At 44.3% G+C, this 19,782-nt stretch overlaps 1 protein-coding gene across 1 annotated transcript in view; it reads right to left on the bottom strand.

Moving 5' to 3' along the window:
• Nucleotides 1–2,625: 2,625 nt before the first annotated feature.
• PRPF6 (pre-mRNA processing factor 6) overlaps nt 2,626–19,782 on the bottom strand; it is a 24,905-nt gene continuing 7,748 nt past the window's right edge. The window contains exons 9-20 of the mRNA XM_010178410.2: nt 18,672–18,790; nt 17,174–17,392; nt 15,447–15,569; nt 14,419–14,540; nt 13,192–13,330; nt 12,043–12,162; nt 10,636–10,812; nt 9,221–9,354; nt 8,636–8,727; nt 5,972–6,086; nt 3,791–3,917; nt 2,626–3,002 (exon numbers count right to left, since the gene is read on the bottom strand). Coding sequence (XP_010176712.2) covers nt 2,850–3,002; nt 3,791–3,917; nt 5,972–6,086; nt 8,636–8,727; nt 9,221–9,354; nt 10,636–10,812; nt 12,043–12,162; nt 13,192–13,330; nt 14,419–14,540; nt 15,447–15,569; nt 17,174–17,392; nt 18,672–18,790 — 1,640 coding nt within the window. The 3' untranslated portion in view covers nt 2,626–2,849. The remainder of the gene's footprint in view (nt 3,003–3,790; nt 3,918–5,971; nt 6,087–8,635; nt 8,728–9,220; nt 9,355–10,635; nt 10,813–12,042; nt 12,163–13,191; nt 13,331–14,418; nt 14,541–15,446; nt 15,570–17,173; nt 17,393–18,671; nt 18,791–19,782) is intronic.

Genomic DNA, 19,782 nt, shown 5'->3' with positions numbered 1-19,782 from the left:
CATGGTCTCACCCACCCGTTGATCCAAAGCGACGCGTGTCCCCTGGTCGGAGCGGGGCACCAGGAGGTGGAGCAGGGCTGGGGTTGTGTGTTCCGTGCTGTGAGGTGTGTCGGGGCCCAGGAACACAGAGCAGCTCCAGTTTCCATTTCCATGAGGGTTTGTGGTGATTGTTCCCATTCTGGATTCACCGCCGGCAGCTGGTCAGCACTCAACACCACACAGCGCCGAAGTGATTGTCCAGAGCGAGACCCCTAAAGCACCCAAACTCACCCCTGTGCTTTCAGCCAAAGCCCACTCCTGTATCCCCTCTGAGTTTTGAAGAAGCACATCACCATCAGCACAGCAGCACAGGCACCAAGAACTGCCCTGACTCTGTTTTAATGGCTTTTGTACAAAAAACCCCCAAAAAAACAACAACAAAAAAAACAACAGCAACAAGGCTCCACTGAGGAGTGGAGTGTGTGTGTTTTAACAAGAGGTAAAATAAAAGGTTGAATAATCCAGCTCTTCTCAAAAATATTCTTCCATGAGAAGTGGGAACCACAGGATTCACAACATACCGCTGAAGACAGGACCCATATAACTTGTTTATTGAGCTCTCTCTATATATAGTTAAAATTTGTAGGTGCCATAATCCATTTAAAAACACCGAGACATCTGCAAACATTAAAAGGTTCTAAGATTGATGATCCCTTCTATCTAAAGAAAAAATAAACCCCAAAATAAGGAGTGTAGCCCCGCCTGGGCTAGGGGATGCACAGAGCAGTCAGCAATGGAGTTTGGTGCTGTGAGGACGCAGCGCAGCACCCAGCACAGGTCCCTGTGCCCGGGGCTTCCAGCACATCTCGGTGTGTGGTGCTGGGAAACAATCTCTTCTCTCACCACCCACAAGAAGCAACTCCCCAGCAGGTCCTTCCCGTGCGTTTTCCCAATCCCAGGACTCTTGGGTTAACCTTTCCCAACAAATCCCTCAGGGATGTGGAGCTGCCACCTGAGCAAGGGGCAGGGGAAGCGCACGGACCCTGATCAGCGGGTGCACACACAGTACCTGCCTCCAGGGAGATGCTCCCAACATTGTTAACAAGTCAGGAAACTATTTTTTTATCATTTCTTTTTCTCCTACAGTTTCTGTCTCAGTCTTGAAATCCTGATCTAACCATGATCCCCTCCCACATGTCCACCCTCCTCTTTTCACAACAGACTGATGTCTCCACTCTCCTCCACAAATTCCCCCTCTTCCTCTTTGCATAAGCCCACACACAGGAAGGATGAAATCCTTCAGTGATGGCATGAAATCCCTCAGCAAGAGTCTCTCAACTCCCAGCACCTCTCACTCACCTTTAGGAAACTACAACTCCAGGGGACATCCATGATCTACCCCCTCCTTAATGAAAAGGCAGCCTCACACACTTCCCTCAGCTACACAAGAGAAAGCACAAGAGTTTCCGTTATAAACCCCAAAGAAAAACAAGCTTTGCTTCAAGACTGACTGTTCCTACCTCAGTGTTTAAACACAGGCTTCTCATCCTTTTTGGCAAAAGGCTGGAGCACAACTTGGTGTAACCAGCAGTGGCAGATACATCCCCAGAGTGGTGGGAGCCTGATAAGTTCAAAGGTTTTTGCTATCGGCCCCACTGTTCCCTGTCAGAGCCAAAGGGTAAGAGCACACACACAGAAAACATAAGGAAACCAAAAAAAACAAGCTGTATTTGATACATATTGTCCAAACAAGTGATCAAGGGTCTTCTCCTCCAACTAAACACCTTGTGTAATCTACACACCCAGACCTGGAGACTTCTGCTATATCCTAACATGTGAGACATCACAGCTTTTCATTTAATGATCACAAGAAAGTCAGGGTTTGAGGGGTCAAAATAATCCAGATCACAAGTGTGGGAAACTGAAGACAGTTTAGAATGGGTCCCAAACACAAAGCTTTTCCTCTCATCAATTTCCTTTTTCCCCCCATCTGCGCTTGAAGATTTTGAGTCATCCCAAAGATCCCAACTGAAAGCAGCTGCTGCTGTAAAAGCACAGTGTCTCTCAACAGCTCTAAATAAAGGTTGTCCCTTCAGGGATTGCTGGATTTTGCCTTGTTAACTTTAAAATACCACTGTGCTCGATGAAATCAGACACCTAAAAGAATGAGCTTATACTACAGACATTTAAAAAAAATTGAGGAAAAGGTCTCTAAAAATACACTCTTGAATTTCACAAAATGCTCCAGCTGCTCAGGTTTGAGGAATACTTCTGAGTTGTGCTGCAGCTCATGAGCAGAGGAGACCAAGCTAAAAAAAGAGGGGCCAGCCTAGTCCTTTCCCTCAGCTCCTGGTCTTCCCCCCAGCAGAACTCCACATCAACATTCAATGTATTCAAACAGCAACAAACCAGACCTGCTGACAAGGAACCAGCATCAGATGGGCCAAACACTAAAGAAACTGCACAAAAAGGGATGGGACGGGAACACATGCTTAGGGGGGAAGAAACCAGAGGAACTGCTAAAGGTCACAATGCACAGGAGCACTAATTAAAGCTCAGATTGACAGGGGGGATTCAGGCAGCAAAAGGAAAATGCCAACACAGCCCCGTGAAACTGCTCGTCTGTCCTACGCGACAGCGGCAACAAGGTTCAGATGTGCTGCGGAAGCCGATGACCGCGTCGTGTGAGCCAAGAGCACTGTCACCAGGCAGAGAAGGAACCAGTTTTTCCTTTTTGGAAGAAAGATCTTTCATATCATCACTGATCTCCTGTCCTCTGAAACCTGTGCCACTGTAAGGGCAAACGCACTGAGAGCGGGTAAGCAGACAAGTCCTACAGAGGCGACTAAGGCAGCCGGAGCCAGCAGACTCTAGAAGGTATTTTTAAGCTTGGCTGCCACAAGCACAAGAATCTCCCCTATCTTTTTCTGCCAGTTCTCTATGTCCTTGGAGACATCACACCAGAGCTCTCCGTGGCGAGGTTCAGCGTTCTCACAGCGCTTCCTCACCTCTTCTTGTTGTTCCTACGAGGAAGAGAAATGACAGTTTACAAGTGTCTTAAAGCTCAGGTTTGTCCCAGCACAGAGACAAAAATTTAACAATCCCCTCCTTGATTCAAACATTCTTCCAAAGCTTACGGTGGGGTTTGTTGTTTTGCTTTTTTAAAGGTAAGACAGAAGCCTGAGTTAAAATTCAGAGGCAGCAACTCTCCTGCCTTGCAGAACAAAGTGGCCAAGTTACAGTCAAGCAAGTTGTGGTTGCACCAGAGAAACTGCAGCAGAAACTTCCTTCGCGTTACCACCTGCATGAGATCTGTCAAGTGAGAGGTCTCTCTGAAGTCAGAAGATAAACACTCCCATCATTTCAGTAATATCAGGCAGTAAAAACTGCCATGGGAGATTAGAACAGACTGTTCCTCCAGCTGTGTTCACATGCAATCTGTACTTGACACTTGGGAAGAAACAAGACCAGTTACACAAACCCAGCATCGCAGTTACAGGAAAATCTCCTGCGAGAAAAGCTCGCGTTTTACAGAAGGAAGATTGATTTCATACATTTTTGCACGAACTAGCATGACTGTGGACAGCAAAACAGCCTGAAAGACAGCTCAGCTAATAGCAGAGCCTTTTAAAAACCACCACACAGGCCTATTCATGCTCATTCATGACCAGGCGTGACAGCCGGAGCCTCATCCGTGAGCCACGCAGGCAGCCGTGTGCTCAGCCCAGCGCTGCAGCAATCCCTGGGAGCAGGGAACCAACATCAGCAAGAGCTTCCTGCTGCCTTCCCCTGCTCCCAGGCACACCCTCACCTCTGTGCCATGCTGGAGCTCAAATTTGTAAAAGAAAGCCCAGGCATCCCCCAGGTCAGAGTCGATCTTCACTGTTCGGTGGAACCATTCTCGGGCCTTGGTTATTTTACGCTCGCTCCAGAACAGCCTGTTGAGAGAAAAACCCAAAGTGAGTCGATAAACGGCCTCTTTAGAGGAACCTGCCAATCTGCAAAGCACTCCAGCTGAAAGGCTCTACACATATTTCAAGTTTTTGCTCTCCCAGGAAGGAAAGAGCAGATTTTTGTAGGCATCTGCTGACTGTCTTTCCCCTGGGAAAGGAACAGATATGAGAGGACTGAAAAGAACATCCACCACTTCCTCTCACTCTCCCCCAGATGAAGCAGGTTAACTCGGCCTCAGGAAGAAGCAGACACTCCTGAGAAGGGAAATATTAATCTCTGAGCTCAATCTTTGCTAATTGAGTTGCTTAATTTTGCTGTTTCAGATTTTGCATAGACAGAGACAGGATCACATGCCTACATCTACTACTTCTCCTCCGATTTCTTCATGTTTCAAGTTGATTTTAGCATCTAACGATTATTTAATGACTTCTAAAGGCTGAAAATTGCACGCACATTCCTGGAGCCACGGCTGCACGCGGTCACACGCTCACATCCACAAAGCACACTCTAGCAGAGCAGATCTATCTTGTCAGCTCCACTTTTAGAGGCAAGGTGAGCACGTAAGCACCTGTGCTCCAATGTCCAGCCTGGCATCCAGCCTGGCTGCTGCCATTTCATAAAGTTACTCGTGAATTCTGAAATTTCTCCCCAGTAATTAACCAGCTGAGTCAATAGTCTCTTGGTTTCACTCCTTTGCCTTAAAGAGTTCATTCGAGCTAGTAAGCTCTTTATCAAATCAGACAGCCATCTCTCATAAAGAGCTTAGCCAGTCATAAAATTATACAGCTTATGTGATTGTTTTTAAGCCCTATAATACTCTTGATTGTTCCTTGTTAAATAAACTGTGATTTAAAAGAGCAGGAACGCTGATAGCAGAGGCTCAACACCTGCAGGTAGTGGCCATTTCCAGCAGCACATTTAACAAGTTTTTCACAGATGTTTGTCACTGTGGTATTACTGCACCTACACGGAAGTTACGATGGGAGGTGGAAGCTGTTTGTGTTGGGATTAGTTACTAAATGGTCTGAGGTTGCAGCAGAAAGGGCCTGGAAGCGGATTTCATCAAGCAAAAGTTAACATTTTTCTCGCTCGCTGTTGAAGCTGAACAAGTCAGCTGTCATTATCTGGCAGAACCCAGCGTTGCAGTCACTGGAGTGTATCCTACAGTTTTCTTTGGCTTATAAAAAAGAGTTGTGAAAGAACTGGGCAACTGTTTGGGCAAAATTCTCCCTGCATTAACCTCTTCTGGTATTCACACAGGAAGAAAAGTTAGTTCCAGTCACAACTGCTGTAGAGCCGTTCACACTTCAGGTCAGAAAGGACACAGTGTGAGTCAGTTCTAATAAGTTTTTCATCACTGGAAGTCTCACAACTCGATCTAGACACAAAGACAATTCCTAGTAGTAGATTATTTTCCCATTTCAGAGAAGAAAACTACAGTATAACTGGTAGACTGCATTCCAGGAAGGGTCACAACTGGAAAACTGACATAGCAGAAAATTCAGGAGGGGAGAAGACTACAACAGCACAGGATCTAGCTCAGGAGCAAAAAAAATCTGACATAATCTAGGACAGAGAGAAAAGATGAAGAATAGACAGTCAGCCACATCAAAACTGAAAAATAACCAGCAAAAATTGTCTCTATTTTCACAAATATTTAAAACATATCCTAAAAAACTTAATGAAGCCTACTTCACCTAAAAGCACACTGAAATCCCTTTCCAGGGACAGAAAGACAGCACTTTTCAGAGTGCCAACACTCAGCACTGGGAAAGGATTCTCTGTGAATGCATTGTTGCTGTGCCACAGTCCAGAACAACCCACCAGAACAGCCTGAAGGCAGGTTGACAACCCCTGCTTTGAATCAAGGGAGAGATCTGCACAGTTACTAGGAGACAGCTTGAGAGCTGGTACTTGCTGTGGGGCTTTTCTGCCGCAGCCAGAATCTCACACGGTCGTGCTTGAGCGCAATGTTTCATCATGGATGCAGCCACACACAGAAACGGGTATTTTTACTACATCAAACACAGGAACTCACTTGGCCACAGCCAGCAGGACATGTGGGTCATGTTCACACTTCTTGAGAGCATCCACACTCTTGGTCTTTCGTTGCGGTCGCGCTTCAAGGAAAATTGCCTCTGACCACAGGATTCCTGAAGTCAAGTACGAAGAATGTTTAGTGTTATTCCCAGGATTAACCCTCCCCATCCTGTCACCAGGCCAGTGCTCTCTAACACAAGCAGCACTACTGCCCCCACCCTCGTGGTTATCCATGTCCCAACCTCATCCCAGATCACTCCTGCATCACAGAATCCCAGACTGGTGGGGTTGGAAGGGACCTCAGGAGATCATCCAGTCCAACCCCCCTGCCAGGTTGCACAGGAAAGTGTCCAGGTGGGTTTTGAACATCTCCAGAGATGGAGACTCCACACCCTCTCTGGGCAGCCTGTCCCAGGGCTCCGGCACCCTCACAGGAAAGAAGTTTTTCCTTAAGTTTGTCTGGAACTTCCAGTGTTCCAGTTTGTGCCCATTGCCCCTTGTCCTGTCACTGGCCACCACTGAAAGATCCTGGCCTCATCCATTTGGCCCCTGTACTTCAGATATTTATAGACATTGATAAGGTCCCCTCTCAGTCTTCTCTTCACCAGGATGAACAGTCCCAGCTCTCTCAGCCTCTCCTCGTAAGGCAGATGCTCCAGCCCCTCATCATCTGTGGCCTCCACTGGACTCTCTCTAGAAGATCCCTGTCTTTCTTGAACTGGATACTTCATTCAGTCCTCTGAATATTTAGCTACCATGTGCACCACGCTGGACCTTCAGCTCTGAACATCTCTGCACCATAAACCTGCTGCAGCTTCAGCGCTGCCCATGCTGGTGTGTGCTAAACCAGAGCTTGTGCCTTTCAGATGAGACACTGCACGTGGTGGAACAGGGGAGGGCACATCAGCACTTCCCAAGTGAAAGATGGACATTTGTGTCTGAGTGGGAAATGGCAGTGGCAATCCCAGAAGCTGCAAAGCACAGTGTTTGGAAGCAGTTTCAAGGGTGCTGGAGAGCACCACAATCTTATTGATGCTGGCTCTGCACATGTATGATGAAGGACAGGGCAGGTCCAGGAAAGGTGGGTTTAATCCCTAGTTCCTTTCACTGCCAAAAGCAAGAAAGGAAATATGCTCAGAGGAGCATGAAATCTTCAGTTTCTCCTGTCAGCCAACCATACCTGCTGAGCACTTCAAAGCAAAGCCTGAAATCTCCTGTCTGCCAGGACTCTATCAAAGTGCTCTGGTTCCCACAGACTGCAGCACAGGAACACACATGAGCTCTGATGGCTGCAGTGACAGACTGAAGCACAACTCTTCTCTTCTTACTCTTCATATATAGGCTCAAAACATATATTTCAGGCCTCTATTTTCAGGCCTGCTGAGGACACAAACACCATTATATTTGAATTTTACTGTAGGCAGCCTACCTATATCAGCCATAAGCAACCAGGAATCAGTTCAGCAACTGATAGACCCAAGCCTCTGGTTTACATCACTGTAGGTGTCCAATGAGCTAATTCTTGCAGGTTTTTATTCAGGTTTATAAAGTTTTAAATAAAATCACTTCCCACTTTATCTTAAAGAAAAACTGAGATCCTGCTGTCCATTTCCATAGCAACAGGCAGGTTCTGGACAAAAGCCAAAGTGGTGGCAAACACTCATTTAGCATTAGGCCATTCACAAATCAAAGCAGGGCTTGGGTGGTATTGCTTTGTTGACCCACTCGCATGGTGAGCAGCTTGCAACAAGTTTATCATGTCATAAAAGTCACTTAATTCCCCATTATTTCCCTGGGACTTAAGCAGTCGCCAATTAAATCACCTTTCAAAACCCAGCCTGAAGGCAAGCTAAAAAGGCTTGCCCTGCAGTAAACTACTACATTTTGTAGTTATGTGACATCTTCTCCCCAAAGATGTCAACATGTTTAAATAATTAAGTCTTCCCACAATTCTGCCAAAAAAACAGGGAAGCACTCTGCACTTTCTCCTCCCATCCCAAGAGGCAATCATTTCCACTGCTGGGTAGAACCAACTGACTTACATTAGATGACCTATTAGTCTTTTCTTAAAAGAGTTCAGATAATCAAGAAAAAACAGGACTAAACATTTCTGGTACATGATCCCCTAATGATGACAGTGATTGAAATTTGCTGCCAGCACAAGTTGTTAAGCTCATAGTTAGTAGAGGAACCAGTGCAGGCAAACCAACAACAGGAAGTCTCCCCTGGCCAGCTGTACTCCAATGAGACAGAGAAAATCCCATTCTTTTTCCACTGAACTTCCTAACTGCAAACACTTGAGAGTCTTTCTTCAATTTTAAACCTTGGCAGACTTCTACCAGCTTCAGGGAAAAAGTTACCCATATCCAAGATGCTTTCCCAGGAAACCTGGGAACAAATCATGGATCATAGACCCAAAATATACCACATACTGCAGGAAAATGGACCAAACACCAACCTGCGACCTCTTTGGTGTGAGACAGCACAAAGCAACTGGGATTATTCACAAAGATTCTCAACATTTCATTGCAGAAGGATGACTGACACCTCTCCAAAACGTAGTATTTTGAGATTTGGACAGAAAGGACATCGTGGAAAAATATGTGGCTTTATCAACTAGGCAAAACAAGCGTGTTTAAGAGAGAAATGAGATGCAGCTCACCTGAATTGGGGCACTCCTGCAATGCCTTGGCCATCAGAGTATTTGCAATATTCTTGAGCCCAGCTCTGTACTCTAATCGCACAGACTCTAACCTGGGAAGGAAAAGACCCAGTGATGATATTTATGACAACACATTCACTAGGCAGAAACAAACAGCGAGTCACATGAAGGTCACTGGAAACTGCAAACATCTGCCCATATTCTGAGTGTGTCCAGGTGACTGACATCTTCCCATTCCTCTCTGTCTAAAAATAAACACAACCTTTATTCTCCAATGGCCCAGATCAAAAACAAGCTAAAAAAGGGACTATCACAGAAATGAAAGATCCCTGGCGTTTCATGCTCTGTGCACTACAACTATCAGTAAAGAAATAACTAGTCCCCAGCTCCTCAGATTAGCTACATACTAGTCAGGATCACCAAAGCATTTCTGGTATTCAGAGTAAGTTGTCAGTCCAGCAGAAACTCTAGGATGAGCACGGACAGAAGTTCCAGGCTCAAATGCCTGAGCAGATGTACAATGGGCTGGCCTGAAGAATCCATTGACTTTGCAACCCAAATTCAGTTCATCTCCACACAACTCACCAGAGATCTGGATTCTTTGGATTCTTTAGGCGAGACTTTTCCAAGATGGCTCTTGCTCTAGTCAACTGCCCAACTTTCTCCTCCAGCCTGGACAGCAAAAGCCACAGTGGTATGGAATGACGACACTTCTTTAACTGTTAAAAAAAAAAAAATACATATATATGGTAATATGTGGATTTGAAAAAAAAAAACCTAAACAAAACCCTATAGAAAAGAACTTCTCTCCCTACATCCTCCTGGAGAGTTTAGAAGAATAGAAACAAAGCAAATTAGGTCACTCAAATTTCTCTTTAGTTGGTCTTACTGCACAGGACAGTAGAGAAGACAAGTTTCTCCTGTATCCAAAACATTCAGGTACATCAACTCTGGCTGAGCTATCCCAGTAGCAAGAGAAAGAATACATCTCCCTCAACAACACATCCACAGTTTGTGCTCTGTCTGGAAACAGAGGGCTCTTACACATAAAGAAGTCATTAGGATATCAGCACTGCAAAAACCTGCTTCCAGGTGACTGTCATGGCTGAGGAGTTTCAGAAGCACCCACAGCCAGGACACCAATTACCACCTAAAAGAGACACGTAGGCCACCTGCTTTTACTGTGTGTATCTAAGAGCTGCTAGGAGGCTTTTATTTTAAGACTTTTGCTTTCAGCCTTTACAGGTCTTGGAGAATTCATGCAATGACTTTTTTTTTTTTTCTACCAGTGAGGAGTCAAGGGATACAGCAATTTCCCTCAAGCAAGAAAGTGAATTTTGCATCTGGGTGCGAGAAATTCAAGGTCCTAATTTTTTTGTTGTTTTATTATTGTTTTAACCAATGACAGAGAGAACAGAAATGATCTCTTTGGTTAGTCTGGGACAGAGCCCTCTCCATTTTGATTCAAAGACAGACATCTAGCAGCTAGAACAAGTCCAGAGGAGGCCACCAGGATGATCCGAGGGCTGGAGCAGCTCTGCTGTGAGGACAGGCTGAAAGAGTTGGGGCTGTTCAGCCTGGAGAAGAGAAGGTTCCAGGGAGATCTTATAGCGGCCTCCCAGTACCTGAAGGGGCTACAAGAAAGCTGGGGAGGGACTTTTCACAAGGGCAACTAATGACAAAACAAGGGGAAATGGGTTTAAGCTGAAAGAGGGGAGGTTTAGATGAGATATTAGGAAGAAGTTGTTCACTGTGAGGGTGGTCAGACACTGGAACAGGTTGCCCAAGGAAGCTGTAGATGCCCCCTCCCTGGAAGTGTTGAAGGCCAGGTTGGATGAGGCTTTGAGCAACCTGGTCTAGTGGAAGGTGTCCCTGCTGCTGGCAGGGGGGTTGGAACTGGATGAGCTTTAAGGTCCCTTCCAATCCAAACCATTCTATGATTCTATGATCTCTCCACATCAGCAGCAGCACAAAGCAAACTCACAATAACATACACTTACCCCTTGGTTATAAGCCTCCCGTGCTTTCTCTACCAGCTCCTTTTGTTCCTCAATTTGCCCCTTCATCATCCACAGCTTGGGGAAATCCTCGTAGTGCTTCAGGGCTTCCTCACAAAGCTCCTGGGCTGCAGCAATGTTCCCCAGCACCCATTCTAATTTCACAGACTTCATGAAGACCTGAGAACGAACCAGAGTTGTTTATCACTAGCAGCCATTTGAAAAAACATTATAGTCTGTCAATGGAGTGGGTTCCTACTTTCAGCGATTTATTAGAATGCTATTGATCAGCTACAGTTTAAAGTGGAAAAAATAAATAAATACCAGGGTTAAATAATAGTGGGAACAGATAACAATGAGAAAGGTAAATGCAAATATTAAAGCAGTTGGAACAGCGTGATCAACCTACACCTCACCTATAAGCAGAGGGTTGACACTGGTATAATATTTGTACAAAAATCATGGCTTTAAGAGCACAGCCAATTAACAAATTTGAGCCTGCTTCTTTAGCACAATCTGATCTCCTTAGATCCAAGCTACCAAGACCACCAATTCTTATGGCTTCAAGTTGCAGCTGTTGTCCTGCTAATTACAGACTGGTACATATACTTTCCTGCCCCTAAATTTCTTTCTTTTCTCACAGCTGTGAGAAATACATTACAGACTGAAAGCTGCTGCACTGCTCTTTGATCCCTGTCCTCTCCATTCTCAAACTTCCCCCCAGCATGACTTCGCAAAAGAGGAATCAAGCCTGAGACCAGAGCTGCCAGCTGGAGAGAAGCTCTTTGCTGACAAAAGAGGAAGAGGACAGTGTAAAAGATCTGGGATGAAGCACAAATTTGGAGGGGAGGGGGAGGAGGGAAGGCAGGGGGTAAAACTAAACTCATTTTTCTTTTACTTGGACAAAATGGTTCTGTATGAACAGCTGAAAATCGACAAAGTTTATCATACCAGGAGTAACTCTGGAGATAAACATGAGAGTGTAACTTTAAACAACTCAACCAGAGCTGTCCTCAGCACAGCGAGCATAAGCGAGTCTGCCGTGAAAGTATTTTCTCTCTCCTTTTTTCCAAGACATGCTTTTATGCAACACGAACATTATACAAACAGCTGTAAACTGGGAATTTCCTGACTTTTGCCATTTCTGTTAAAAAAAAAAAAAAGCCCAAAACCCTTCACTTAATCCTAGCCCTTTTTTTGTTGTTTTTTTCCCCCCATCATGCCGTGATTTTGTGTCGCAATTCGCTGGAGAAGCGCTGCAGCGAAGCGGCCACATGCCTGCAAAAGGCGATGGCAAGGAGCCATCTGGGCACTCACTAAAGCTCCAGAACTGAAGGAACTTCTCCTTCCGCCTCAACTCCCCCGTGGCCAAAAGAGGTCCCAGCCTCTCCACCCTTCACACATCCTTACCCTTGCCGTGGGGGCACTGCTGCGAGCTTTTGCCAGCAGCCTCCTTGCTCTTTCATACTCATTGTTTTCTGACTCGAGCTTCACGGCAGCCAGCCAGATCTCCTCGCTGTTGGGGTTGGCCTGCAAGAACATAAAATGACAGACAAATGCATACAGTGAATCAACAGCAGATTTAATCCTTCGTTTGATCCAGATTAAAATTGAAATCAGAGCTTTGTCAATCCACAGTAGGATTTTATATTTTTTTTTTTTTTCAGTTCAAGCCCCTCCCAGTCTTCTTTGACCTTTGAAGTTTATAGAAAATTCTCCAAAACAGATGCTCAACACAAAGATATGTGCCAGTTTAGAAGTTGGATGCTTCTCAATTGTTGAAAAGCATTAATGCTTGATCTTCTGAACTTCCAGTTTAAATACTGAAAAGATCATAGGGTCTGCCACAATAAGACCCTCATTTTATTATCCCTGAGCAAAAAAAAAAAAAAAACCTGAAGCTTGAATTCCCAGCTGAGGTTCTGTGAAAGCTCCTCCAATAAAAGTCATTTCAGTAGCAACCATGTCAAGGAGGCTTCAGGATGGTAACAAAAAGCACTAAGAAGCAATTTAAGAAGTAAACATCTTTCTTTTACCTTCCACCTCAAGACCTGTCATTTATTTTTGCTATCACTCAGCTTTCAAGCTTCATTCCCAGTGTTAGAACTGTACTGCTCTGTCCTTCTTTCTTTCAGGACCCAGCAGACAACTCCCTTTATTTTGCTGTGGATTAGTGGGTTTGGTCCAAGCTGTATGTAATGCAGTAATCTCATTAATCAGGGCAGACCACTACCCTTCTTACTGCAGAGACTGCTGACCCAAGACAAGGGGATTCTCATCCACAACTGGGGCTGGTGGGAGCCACGGTAATAAAATTAATAGTTTGTGAACTCAGAACCTGGTGGGGTACTACTAAAAGACCAGTAACACACTCCTGCTTCCAGCTTGTTGCTACTTTAGAGGAGAACATTTTGCCACATAAAACAATTAAAGAAACAGCAGAAGCCCCCATCATTTTGAAAGGAGCAGGGATCAGGTGTTGACAGAAAAAGCCTGCTCTGCATTCTTTACCAGTTGTACTTCACACCAGCACACAAGTCTGATATATAATATACCCACCTGGAAAGCCAGGGCCAAAATGCTTCTGGCTGCTGGTACATCTCCCGCCAGCCACTTTGATTTGGCTCCCATGAGCCAGAGCACTTCTGCTTTGGGACAGTGAGCAACAGCTCTCTGCAAAAGAGCCTCCAAGGATTCTCTGAGACAAGAGACAGCAAGTTAGAATCACTCGAAACACCGCCAAAGGCGAGCTCTCACACACCATCTCCACTATCACTCAGTGGTATAAATATTGTTGCAAAGTCCAACGTTGTAAACCTTGATAAGTTTGTTTCATAACAAGGAAAGGGTGGGGTCTTTTTTTCACAAGGGTTCTGAAATCAGCACTCCACAAACAGCTCATTGTTCAGGCACCTTTGTTTGATAGCCTCTGCGGAAGGACCCTGCACACAAACAGCTCATTTGTCTTGGAAAGAGCCATTCTTCTTAACGAACCTTCACAGAAACTGAGACAGGAAGTTTTTCAGAATTATTAGATGAAGCTGGTTTGATCTGATTGAATTTTTTTTTTTTCTCCTCTGGAAAATATACTTTCCAGGTAGAACAACAGGCTTAAAAATCAGCTACTACTAGGAAATACAGGAGAACAACATCAAAAGCAAAAACATACTTGCTTAAAAAAAAAATAAAGGCTTGAGTGAGCATCTGCAGTCACTTCCACACCATGGCCTTGTTGGCTTTAATAAGGATGATTCCATGTGTAGAAGTGGTCTGTCACATAGAGTGTTTGCTTTATTCTAAACTCCAGGCAGCAAGTTTTAGATGTGTAAAGCTTTATGAGCAAACTTAAAGAGGCCTGAGCTGTGTCAGTGTAACACCAATCCACATGCACAATATGTTCAATCAGAAAAGGCCAGAAACGCTCGAAAAACTTCAGTGATGAAGTATTTTATCTATGAAAATTAAATGAAGCACATGCTGTATTTCTAGGTGACTTGTATTCCCAAGTTTTTCTAGAAATGCCTTCTCAAAGATGACTGTCTCTGTCTTGCATATTCATTACTATTATTACCAAGTAACCCCTATTGCCAAAGAACTTACGTCTTCACAAAAACCAACGATGTTCTGACCATAACCAAGAACATTATCAGACCTGCAAACAATGCCAACGCGTTTCCACCAGCTGAACTAACATCAGGGTTGATCTTACAGTTTTTCTTCCTCCCCAATCTACCACCCTGTGACAAGGAAGACCCCCTCCACCCCAGGATTACGTAGCACACATACCTCGTTCCATGGTTCTTTTCAAAGTACGCTGCTCGCAGCCACACGCTCTTCTTGCTCGGGAAAACTTGCAAGGCATAAGCATAAATTGCTCGGGCACACTCCAGAGCATTATGAGCAACACACTAAAGAAAGACAGATCAGAACTAAATCAGTTTAGGGTTGCACTGAAATCAAGTGCAAGAAAGAACCATCCGTCCGTAATTCAGCACAGAACTCAGTAACTCCCAGTGATACATGAATTGGGGCATTATATATAAAACAAAACAGTGATTATCAGCTTTATAAAAGGAAGCAGAGAGAACTCGATGATCTTAAAGGTCTTTTCCAACCACAACCATTCCATGATTCTATAAAATTTTCAAGCATCTCTCTATCAGAGCACAAGCAGCACTGGCCTTTCACTGGGACTGATACACACAGGCCAGCTTGAAAAATTAGCAAGTTGTAAATGCACTCATGTTTGCTCTTCCTTTGCTTTTTACAGGCAAAACTAAGTGCCACAGCACATGCCCCCCTACTGCTGCAAGCCCAATTCAAGGCCAGCAAAGTGGACATCTCTCATGCTGAAATATAACTGAGTTTTTAGTGCATGTTCAAACTACTCCCCTAAAGCAAAGCAAGGCTGGTAAAACTTTCACCCACTCCCCTGTCCAGTCTTACGTTAACTCTTAATGTTTATGCCTTGAAACTCAACTTCCAGTTCCTTTAAACCAGACTTCAATCTCTGTTGGTATCACAAACACAGAAAAAAAAAACAACAAACAAAAAAACAAACCCTAAAAGAAAAACCCCAGCAAACAATCTATCACAACACCAACTTTTTGCTTAATAAAAATTCAAATCTGAAAAAAGTTCTAGGATAAAATAACCTGCTGAGAGGCAGACTGGCCAAATGCAGGCAGGTGTTGTGGGAATCACATCCCCTTCCACTGAAAAAACAAAAGTCATTCTCCAGGCTTCAGTTCAATTTCCCCCAATTAAAAAAAATAAAACAAAAAACCACCAGCAAACATCACAGCTGGACATACACTGTCTGCATCTTCCATCCAGGTATGTTTCCGATCTTCTTCCTCAATCCCAATCCCAATCACAGCTCGCATGATTGCCTGGCACGTGGCCACGCTTCCAGCTTTATCACATTCCTCAGCATCCTGGAAACAAGAGTAAAGTTCTGCTCATGTTGAGAAATCACCACAAGGAGTTTAATTCTGCAATAGTAACTCCTCAGGCACAAACACTGAGACACTGTGGGTTAAAAATATCTTATTACTCAAACATATCTTGACACTAATTGGTGAGCCTACACCCACAAAGAAGGTGATATAGTTGTACATAAAATCAACCAGAAGTCAGTTAAGAAACAGAGCATCCACTGAAAAGGAGTAAGTGTGACAATGTGTGACCTTTCCAGCCTGAAAAGTCTCCTCTTAAAGCTCCACTGACCTGCTCCAGGCTGGGCTAAACAGAGACCTGACCGCTAAAAAACTCCAAGAATCTGAGAAGGAAGAATTGTAACATCAAAACTACTGTTCTTTCAGCTTGGGGTTGATTCTGAAGTCTCAATAAGTGCTAAGCAATATCTGAATTTAAATGAAAACACTTAACACTCAATCAGTGTTAAGTTAAAGGTGCAATGTCTCTCTCACCAGAGCACATATGGAAAAGTGGAGTTTTCTGACATACAAAGCTTTTGGAAAGCCAAGCGTGTCTTGCTTAAACTTGTTAAAAAAAGCCTCTGATCAGATAACAGAAATGGAACAGTTCTGGTACTGTAAAGGAACTCGAGAAGACAATGATCCCCAGGCTGAGGTGGTGTTTTTTTAAACAGAAGTTGAAATTAACCTTTAGTTGTTTTACTGCTGTAAAGAAAGTTACAATTCTTTTAGATGTGAACAGGGATATCCATTTAATATTAAATACTTTGTTCATTAGCAACACTCCTAAGCAGCAGGCCAAGAACATTCTGCTGCCCTGACCCACTGTAAGTGATTTTAGTAGTAAATGGGTTTAAAGAGTCAGGCTTAAACAAAGCACAGCAGATATTCAGGAGGAAAGAGGTTCTTTTAACCTGAACATCAAGGCATTTAGATGGCAATAGTCTCTGAAGTGTCTTACTGACTCAAGAAACTCAAGCACCACAGATTTTGACTGTGACCTACAACCTCTTGTTACTTTTCTAGTACAGAACATGAAAAACACCATGACCCGAGATGAACTTCCACAGAGTTCATGTCTTGTAAATGCCACTGTGCAACAGGGTTCCACACCTCAGCTGTGACTACTTCACACAGCTTCAGGACTACAAGCCAATAAAGGACTAACAGAATATTTCCTGTCTGCTGCACAGGCAATATTTGTATTGACTTCTTACAACACTATCTGACAAAAGCTTCTTTGGCAAAGAAATACCTTCTAAGCCAAAAGAGACATATGCAAACCATACATAAATCCCTCACTGGAGGTTTAAAGCCTCTGTCCTACTTAAGGCAGCAGCTGCTTCTACTTGAAGCTGGTTAACTTCCAAGACAGAAGTAAACCAGACATTCCTCAGCTCAACACAGGCAATGTTACCCCAGAGTATCACCTAACTATGGCCTTGGCTCTCCTCAGCTATTTAGTCTCACCTCTTGTATTTTCATGGGGATCTCCACTGATAAGCCCAGTGCAAAATTACTCTATCCTACCACACCCTGCCTCAGTGGCCTTCAAAACAGAACTTGGAAGAGCTCATCTGGGTCTCTAACCAAGCAAATACCTGTATCCATTGCTCTCTGTTGATTTCCACACCGTTAGCCCTAAGAGATGTGATGGCTCTGTCGATGATTTTCTCCACCATCTGGGTGTTTCCATTGGCTTCCTCCAGTTTGGCAGCAGTAATCCAGATGTGACGATCTGTTGGGATATTCTCCCGGGCTTTGTTAAGGACTTTACGAGCGTTCTCATACGTCTCCAGCCTCGCCAGTGCGAGCCACAGCTGCGGAGGAACACAAGATGTATTTTAGATTAGAACAAGGAGACAACAACAGAGCCGTGTGGTGGTGTTGGCCCAAAGAGATAAGTAGCTTTAGGCTGTTTGCTACTGGTTGGCAATTGCCCTCAAATAGTATAAGCAGGCTGCAGAATACCCACGGAGACACAGCAGGAACAGAGTCTGCTACTGTTCTTAAAGCTCAATCCGAATCACCTCAAGCCAATGGCATCCTGGGGTGCATTAGAAGGGGTGTGGTTAGTAGGTCGAGAGAGGTTCTCCTCCCCCTCTACTCTGCCCTGGTGAGGCCACATCTGGAATATTGTGTCCAGTTCTGGGCCCCACAGTTCAGGAAGGACAGGGAACTGCTGGAGAGAGTCCAGCACAGAGCCACCAAGATGATGAAGGGAGTGGAGCATCTCCCTGCTGAGGAAAGGCTGAGGGAGCTGGGGCTCTTTAGCTTGGAGAAGAGGAGTCTGAGGGGTGACCTCATTAATGTTTATAAATATGTTAAGGGCGAATGTCAGTAGGATGGAGCCAGGCTCTTCTCAGTGATGCCCAATGGTAGGACAAGGGGCAATGGGTGTGAGCTGGAACACAGGAGGTTCTGCTTCAACTTGAGAAGAAACTTCTTTCCAGTGAGGGTGTTGGAGCCCTGCGACAGGCTGCCCAGGGAGGTAGTGGAGTCTCCTTCTCTGGAGACATTCAAGACCCGCCTGGACGCCTTCCTGTGTGATCTCATTTAGGTTCCTGCTCTGGCAGGGGGTTGGACTGGATGATCTTTTGAGGTCCCTTCCAATCCCCAACATTCTGTGATTCTGTGAAGATACCATCTCCATTCACTGGGCTGCTGCACTCTTATTTTCTGTTCACATCACCTTTCAGACAGCTGAATACTCTGATTCAGTGTTTCAGAAACAAGCAACTTTGTTTTAGATCCCCCAGGCTATATTTATGTCTGTTTTCACAATTGTTGAGGCATTAAACATGAACGCAAACACGGCTAATTGGCTACAGCAGGAACAGCAGTAAACTGGCAAAACCAACATAACAATTACACAGGAAAATGAGGCATGTAATGACCACCAAACAACTAACTCTGGAGGAAAAAAAGCACAGTCCACTACTCATCACATCCTCCTCACTGTGGCATAAAACACATGGTAGAAAACTCACACTGCGCTCACCCTGCTTTTTGTCTTCAAAGCTCTCCTGCCAACCTAAGTGGTGTGTAGTGGGTTACTTTATTTTTTAAATTTTTATTTTTTAAAAAAAACCAACTTACTTCAACACTAGTTGGACAGCACTCCACAGCCCGACTCAGCATGATCCTGGCATCTTCAGGTTCTTCTAATTCCACGGCTGCTTTCCACAAACGTACCGAATTTGGAACGTGCTCAAGGGCTAGAGAGGCAAAAGAATTATGTCAATCATGACAAAAGTAGTTTACCAGAGAGAACTGCATTTTTTTAAAGATGATATATTAAAGGCTTTGTCCTATTACAGATGAAATTTCCTGAAAGAGAGAAGGGAGAGAACTGTACATATTTTAGCTCTTGCTTCAACTTAAAATCAGAAAATAATAAATTTACTTAATAATTTTAATTGGAAACAGGTTTTGTAGAGCCAAGGGCTTTTTCTCTTTACAAGCTGTAATTGCAGCCTTCTTCAGTAAAACACCTAGCTGAACAAAGCCTCTGGTCTCAGCAAATGAGAGATCTTCACAATTGGGTAGTCTAATCATGCTGGGTCTGCCTTTAAAAAAAGGAGCATCTTCAATACTAACTAATAACACAACCTTGTTCCTTAGATGCTGAAACTGCCCCTTCACAATTTAGTTTTTCCATAGGTATCTCCTGACAGCTTCATGGATCCCAATTTATCTTCCCAAAAAGTTATTGGCCCACTATGCATAAATAAAACAGGAAGAGACATAAAAGCTTAAAGGCATCGCTGACACCTGAAGCCACCAGATCCAAAGTGTCCTTTCACCAATCCCATATGGGCTCCATCTAATTAAGAGTCTTTGAGGCTTCCTTCGTCTTGCCCAAGAGTTAGCTACTGCTGGTAGGAACTGCACTCTCTGCAGACTGTCCTACACGTGGTGTCTGACACATCAAAGTCTAAACAACAGCTTTTCTCAGTCTGTCTCTTCAGGACCTTGTATCTTAAAGCAACATTGAGAAATTAAAGTGGGTTTTGGGGTTTTTTTTAGCCTTTTGTCACTACAACTTACACCACAAATGACCAGTATCAGCTGCATTACAGGGACAGTTTCCATGGTGATTGTACACAAACGTGCCATAGTAACAGGGGACTGAGCTCATCCTTCTTCAAAAAGACCACAGAAATGGGTGAAAAGGGGCATTTAAACCTACTTTGAAATTAGCCAGGCT

Source organism: Antrostomus carolinensis, unplaced genomic scaffold, assembly GCF_000700745.2.
Source record: "Antrostomus carolinensis isolate BGI_N321 unplaced genomic scaffold, ASM70074v2 scaffold32361, whole genome shotgun sequence".
In the NCBI taxonomy this organism is placed as follows: Eukaryota; Metazoa; Chordata; class Aves; order Caprimulgiformes; family Caprimulgidae; genus Antrostomus; species Antrostomus carolinensis.
The sequence above is the reverse complement of the archived record's forward strand: the minus strand, read 5'-3'. Positions and strand labels throughout refer to the sequence as shown.